This window comes from Bombina bombina, chromosome 6, assembly GCF_027579735.1.
Source record: "Bombina bombina isolate aBomBom1 chromosome 6, aBomBom1.pri, whole genome shotgun sequence".
Lineage (NCBI taxonomy): Eukaryota > Metazoa > Chordata > Amphibia > Anura > Bombinatoridae > Bombina > Bombina bombina.
Genome location: NC_069504.1, coordinates 262138269 through 262145768, shown reverse-complemented (window position 1 = coordinate 262145768; position 7500 = coordinate 262138269). Strand labels below are relative to the sequence as shown.

Below are 7500 nucleotides of genomic sequence, written 5' to 3'. Positions count from 1 at the left end.
TGCTCCCTAACTAACCCCTTCACTGCTGGGCATAATACACGTGTGGTGCACAGTGGCATTTAGCGGCCTTCTAATTACCAAAAAGCAACGCCAAAGCCATATATGTCTGCTATTTCTGAACAAAGGGGATCCCAGAGAAGCATTTACAACCATTTATGCCATAATTGCACAAGTTGTTTGTAAATAATTTCAGTGAGAAACCTAAAGTTTGTGAAAAAGTGAACAATTTTTTTTATTTGATGGCATTTGGCGGTGAAATAGTGGCATGAAATATACCAATATGGGCCTAGATCAATACTTTGGGATGTCTTCTAAAAAAAATATATACATGTCAGGGGATATTCAGGGATTCCTGAAAGATATCAGTGTCCCAATGTAACTAGCGCTAATTTTGAAAAAAAGTGGTTTGGAAATAGCAAAGTGCTACATGTATTTATTGCCCTATAACTTGCAAAAAAAAAGCAAAGAACATGTAAAAATTGGGTCTTTCTAAACTCTGGACAAAATTTAGAAACTATTTAGCATGGGAGTTTTTTGGTGGTTGTAGATGTGTAACAGATTTTGGGGATCAATGTTAGAAAAAGTGTGTTTTTTTTCCATTTTTTTCCTCATATTTTATAATTTTTTTATAGTAAATTATAAGATATGATGAAAATAATGGTATCTTTAGAAAGTCCATTTAATGGCGAGAAAAACGATATATAATATGTGTGGGTACAGTAAATAAGTAAGAGGAAAATTACAGCTAAACACAAACACCGCAAAAATGTAAAAATAGCATTGGTCCCAAACGGACAGAAAATGGAAAAGTGCTGTGGTCATTAAGGGGTTAATCAATTTTTTTTTAAAAACGGGCACATTAGCACCAAAATTTACATTAACTTTAAACTGAATAGGGAAATAACATGAGTGTGCACGAAGCTCACTCCCTTGCCTGTCCTGAGACAGACATACTGATTTATTGCTTAAAGTCCTTTGCAATGGGGTTTGAATACTTAGGACATTTTGAGGTAAAATATCTTTCTTTTTTACATAGAGATGTTCAGGTGATATTTTCCTGTCAGCGTTTTACAGCTATGCTGCATCACTTTCAAGTGGTTCAACATTTGGGTATCATGGCCCTTTTAATCATGTCCCTTTTAAAGAAATTCTGCTCACTGATATTTTCTTTTCTATAAAATAGGTTGTTTTGCCCTGTTTGTGGCTGGGATTGTTTCCTTCCTTGGTGCAGAGTTTGACTTTTGTATATCATAATACTAAAGACGTGGAAAACTTTCTGAAGAATATCACTGCACAGTACTCACAAATTACCAAGCTCTACAGTATTGGGAAGTCAGTTGAAGGTAAGAACAATTGCTTTACCTTAAAAAAAAAAAATATAACTAATAGAGTTATCTGCTATAGCACCCAGTCCAGACTAATTCATTCTTTCCTACAGTAAAACTACTACTCTACTATATCTTCCAGACTAATGCATCTTTCCTAGTAAAATTACTACTCTGCTATAGCGCCCAGTCCAAACTGATGATTCTTTCCCACAGTAAAATTACTACTCTGCTATAGCGCCCAGTCCAGACTGATGATGATTTCCTACAGTAAAATTACTACTCTGATATAGCGCCCAATCCAGACTGATGATGATTTCCTACAGTAAAATTACTACTCTGCTATAGCGCCCAGTTCAGACTGCTGATGATTTCCTAAAGTAAAATTACTACTCTGCTATAGAGCCCAGTCCCGACTGATGATGCTTTCCCACAGCGGTATTACTACCCTAGTCAGGATAACTTTATTTGTAAATGTACAGAGGATATTTAAAAATCAATCTTCCAAAATAACTACTGTCTGGGGCAACCTTTTCTGTTTGTTATTTTAGATATGTTTAGTAGTAAAAGGGGCATTGTAATGTAAAATGTTAAATGTTTGCACTACTTGCTTTATCATTATTGTTGTTGTTGTTATTAATTTGTAGAGCTCCAACATATTCCACAGTGCTATAAATGTAGGCATAATATGCAAAGGTAGCATTTATAGGAGACAAATGGGTAGAGGGCCCTGCTAAGAGTTGTGTTTGTGCCATGGTTAGTGACAAGGTAGCCATTAGTGCTGAATAAAAGAAAGACCCAGGAAATGTGTGAAATAGATCACTTTGACTACTTATGCTAAACAAAGCAATGATTATACATTTGGCAATATTTAATGGTCGATTTATCACCCTCTTTGGCAGGCTTTCACCTGCCTACGACTGCAGGTTCTCACAAAAGAAATTGCATGCCATATTTAACAAGCAGCGGTCATCGTTTGACCAGGGAGATTGACAGCTCCTGCCTGTGCGTGATTGGCTGTCCACGGGCAGGATTGCACGCGAGCGCAAAATAGCGCTCGTGTGCAATGCTGAATTCTGCCAGGGGAATTCAGCAACCTATAAGCTTTGATTGTTAATGGTTAATTAGTTGCTACTCATGGCATACAGAGAAGAAGATCATAGTCATCACACACAGGAGGAACTCCATCTAATCAGGAAACGATTTCTTTTTTTGTGGAAAATGCTTTCAGCTTCCACTTTATTTATTAAAGTGAAGGTCAATTTTGATGAATTAGTGCCCGGTTTTTACTAATCCTATTAAAAACAAGGACACTTTAATTCATCAAAATTGACATTTCACTTATTTTCTTCAAAAAACGTACCTTTTAATCCTGGCAGCCACTCCAGCGATTCCCCCGGCCGTCGAAAGCCTCTGCAGATGTCAGAAATGACTAATCCAGATTCGTGATTTTAGACCCGCGAAGACGGCTTGCGACGATTAAAAGGTAAGTTTTTGAAGAAAACGTGTAAAATGTCAATTTTGATGAATTAGTGCCCTTGTTTTTAATAGGATTATTAAAAACCAGGCACTAATTCATCAAAATTTTAGACCATGTACCATTTTTAGTAGTTACTTTTTGGACAGTGATCTAGTGATCTGTAAAGTGGCATAAGAACCTTACTATTTCTGCTACTTATACCTCTCCAAATGCAACCAAGTATTTGACTGGCCTTGCTGGCTACACTGCTGCATTGTCTACCAAATTTTAAATAATCTGAAATAATCGTTCCCAAGTCCTGTTCCTCTTTAGTTACAGTAAGTAACGTACCATTGAGACTATAATTGCCCTTTGGGTTTTTGGATCCTATATGCATAGTTTTGCTCTTGGTAATATTACATTTTAGATCCCATTTATTTGCCCACTCTTCCAGTTTTTTTTTTTTTTAATATCACTGTTTATTTTAACCATATTACCTGGAATATTAACTTGGTTACAAATTTTTGTATCATCAGCAAAAAAGCAAACCTTCCCCTGGAGCCTACTTCCAATATCACTAATGAACATGTTAAGCAAAACGGACCCCCCATTTTAATGTACTCCATTAATTCTACCCACTTAGCAATCTTCCCATCTACTCCAAGGCAATGCGTTTTGTAAATAAGTTTGTTGTGTGGGACAGTGTCAAATGCTTTGCTAAAATCTAGATGCTATAGCGCCCAGTCCAAACTGATGATTCTTTCCCACAGTAAAATTACTACTCTGCTATAGCGCCCAGTCCAGACTGATGATGATTTCCTACAGTAAAATTACTACTCTGATATAGCGCCCAATCCAGACTGATGATGATTTCCTACAGTAAAATTACTACTCTGCTATAGCGCCCAGTTCAGACTGCTGATGATTTCCTAAAGTAAAATTACTACTCTGCTATAGAGCCCAGTCCCGACTGATGATGCTTTCCCACAGCGGTATTACTACCCTAGTCAGGATAACTTTATTTGTAAATGTACAGAGGATATTTAAAAATCAATCTTCCAAAATAACTACTGTCTGGGGCAACCTTTTCTGTTTGTTATTTTAGATATGTTTAGTAGTAAAAGGGGCATTGTAATGTAAAATGTTAAATGTTTGCACTACTTGCTTTATCATTATTGTTGTTGTTGTTATTAATTTGTAGAGCTCCAACATATTCCACAGTGCTATAAATGTAGGCATAATATGCAAAGGTAGCATTTATAGGAGACAAATGGGTAGAGGGCCCTGCTAAGAGTTGTGTTTGTGCCATGGTTAGTGACAAGGTAGCCATTAGTGCTGAATAAAAGAAAGACCCAGGAAATGTGTGAAATAGATCACTTTGACTACTTATGCTAAACAAAGCAATGATTATACATTTGGCAATATTTAATGGTCGATTTATCACCCTCTTTGGCAGGCTTTCACCTGCCTACGACTGCAGGTTCTCACAAAAGAAATTGCATGCCATATTTAACAAGCAGCGGTCATCGTTTGACCAGGGAGATTGACAGCTCCTGCCTGTGCGTGATTGGCTGTCCACGGGCAGGATTGCACGCGAGCGCAAAATAGCGCTCGTGTGCAATGCTGAATTCTGCCAGGGGAATTCAGCAACCTATAAGCTTTGATTGTTAATGGTTAATTAGTTGCTACTCATGGCATACAGAGAAGAAGATCATAGTCATCACACACAGGAGGAACTCCATCTAATCAGGAAACGATTTCTTTTTTTGTGGAAAATGCTTTCAGCTTCCACTTTATTTATTAAAGTGAAGGTCAATTTTGATGAATTAGTGCCCGGTTTTTACTAATCCTATTAAAAACAAGGACACTTTAATTCATCAAAATTGACATTTCACTTATTTTCTTCAAAAAACGTACCTTTTAATCCTGGCAGCCACTCCAGCGATTCCCCCGGCCGTCGAAAGCCTCTGCAGATGTCAGAAATGACTAATCCAGATTCGTGATTTTAGACCCGCGAAGACGGCTTGCGACGATTAAAAGGTAAGTTTTTGAAGAAAACGTGTAAAATGTCAATTTTGATGAATTAGTGCCCTTGTTTTTAATAGGATTATTAAAAACCAGGCACTAATTCATCAAAATTTTAGACCATGTACCATTTTTAGTAGTTACTTTTTGGACAGTGATCTAGTGATCTGTAAAGTGGCATAAGAACCTTACTATTTCTGCTACTTATACCTCTCCAAATGCAACCAAGTATTTGACTGGCCTTGCTGGCTACACTGCTGCATTGTCTACCAAATTTTAAATAATCTGAAATAATCGTTCCCAAGTCCTGTTCCTCTTTAGTTACAGTAAGTAACGTACCATTGAGACTATAATTGCCCTTTGGGTTTTTGGATCCTATATGCATAGTTTTGCTCTTGGTAATATTACATTTTAGATCCCATTTATTTGCCCACTCTTCCAGTTTTTTTTTTTTTTAATATCACTGTTTATTTTAACCATATTACCTGGAATATTAACTTGGTTACAAATTTTTGTATCATCAGCAAAAAAGCAAACCTTCCCCTGGAGCCTACTTCCAATATCACTAATGAACATGTTAAGCAAAACGGACCCCCCATTTTAATGTACTCCATTAATTCTACCCACTTAGCAATCTTCCCATCTACTCCAAGGCAATGCGTTTTGTAAATAAGTTTGTTGTGTGGGACAGTGTCAAATGCTTTGCTAAAATCTAGATGCACTACATTTACGGCTCCTCCTTGGTCTAATAATTTAGTTACATGGTCAAAGAAATCAATTTGATTAGTCTGACATGATCTTCCAGCAGTGAAAAAATGATGTTGTTTGCCTGAAGGCAAGACACATGTATTTCCTTTAAAAGAGTTTCCATTAATTTCCCTACAATTGAGGTCAAACTGACTGGCTTATAGTTAGCAGAGTCTTCCTTACTACCCTTTTTATGAAGAGGAACTCAGTTAGCAATTTTTCAGTTCTCTGGAACAACTCCTGTTAACAGTGACTGATTAAATAAATGAGCTAATGGAGTTGCTTGTATTTGTTGAAAGGTGCAATGAGGGAGAAAGTAAAATACCTACACCACTTCCTTGTCTGTTTCATGCCCTAGGGGGTGGCTGAAGTGGAAACCCCCATGTTATAATGCTTCTGTGAGAGCCAGCAGGTTGAAGGAATGGGTGATGAAGAGGTAATGGATAGAAGTGAGCTTGTTGAAAACATAGCAAGAGTTCCATAGTGCACAAGTGAAGGGAATGTTGGCTTTAGATACACAAAGAATTGGATTAACGTTTCCAGAATTCTGGATTCTAGGACTATGGAAAGGCAGACAAGATTTGAAAGTTGTGGAGTACCAGGATTAGAAAATATATCACCAGCAGCAAGTATGAGAAAGATGGAGAGTGACATGAGAGGAGATACAGATTTGCAGCGTCTTTGGGATGATGTGCAGGGAGGAGAGAGAGAGTTGAGGAAAGGGGGAAGCTCATGAGATTAAAAGTGAGGGGAGAATAAAAGAGATTGACAAATGAATGTAGCAGGTGGTGAGGGGGAAGGAGTAAATTAATAATATTGTTTGGTATAGAGATAAGGAACAAAGGGAATCTGTGAAACACATAAAACACAATGTTAAAACAGTACTTTCCTTGTGTCTTGCCCCTTATTCAATTCTTGCATTAATCCTTTTGCCTAATTCTTATTTTCTTCATTTTTATGTCTTCGTTTTTTTTAAAACCCACAAAAGTCCAGCTTAGGAGGCGCAAGCTTTGCTTCCTTTGAGCTGAACGTAGCAAATGATTGGCAGGGTTGTGCTAATGCTACTGCCAATTGGCTCACTGGCTGTTTTATCCTCAGAGCCAACACTTCCCTGCAGCCCCTGAGCGGCACTTTATATGTTAAAGGAACAATGTACTAAGACAAACAGCTGATAAGAATTAATTATATTCCAAGCAGTTGTAGGAACACCCTTTAAACGGTGTGGGCTCTCCTCCACCTGAAGGGGATTGATTTCTATTGCTGTCTCATGATTACATAGCTTTTCTTTAACCAATACTGCAGTATTTACATTTTTAATATATGCAAAAGCAAATAATTCAAATGAAAAAAAATAAAAAGGAAATGGAGCAATTTATAGACAATTTAATACCTCAGTATGTAAAATGGATTATTGGAAACACATTAAAGAAATATTTAAACACTTTGAGTAAGTAATATAAAATAATATATCATATATATATATGAAAAAGCTCTGCAATATACTTTCATTATTTATTTGTTCCCTTATGTAATACGATTCTGAAATTGTGAGCTTCCCAGTTTCTGTTAGAAATGGAAGTGCAGAACTTTGTTATATTACACACAGCCATTGGCTGCACACTCTAGTGACCTATTTATAACTGTCCCTAATTGGCCACAGCAGAGAAGGTAACCTAAGTTACAACATGGCAGCTCCTATTGTTTTATAGACACTAAAACTTAACACTTATTTTGTCAACATTTAAATATCTAATGAAACTTAAAAAATACATCTACATGTTATTCTAATATTTTCTTAGAATGAATCCTATCTAGCGTTTTAGTGTTTAATGTCCCTTTAAAGGGAATAAAAGTTTACAGTACACTGTCCCTTTAACCACCACAATTTAAATACGTTTTAACAAAGCATACCAAAAAGAAAAAGTAAATATGTTGACATAATTA

General features: G+C 36.6%; 1 protein-coding gene across 2 annotated transcripts in view; it reads left to right on the top strand.

The window, feature by feature from the left end:
• Positions 1 to 7500, top strand: part of LOC128662831 (carboxypeptidase M) — a 281631-nt gene that overhangs the window by 26231 nt on the left and 247900 nt on the right. For both annotated transcript variants that reach the window (XM_053716817.1, XM_053716816.1), the window contains exon 2: positions 1184 to 1343. In XM_053716817.1, the coding sequence (XP_053572792.1) occupies positions 1184 to 1343 (160 nt within the window). The remainder of the gene's footprint in view (positions 1 to 1183; positions 1344 to 7500) is intronic.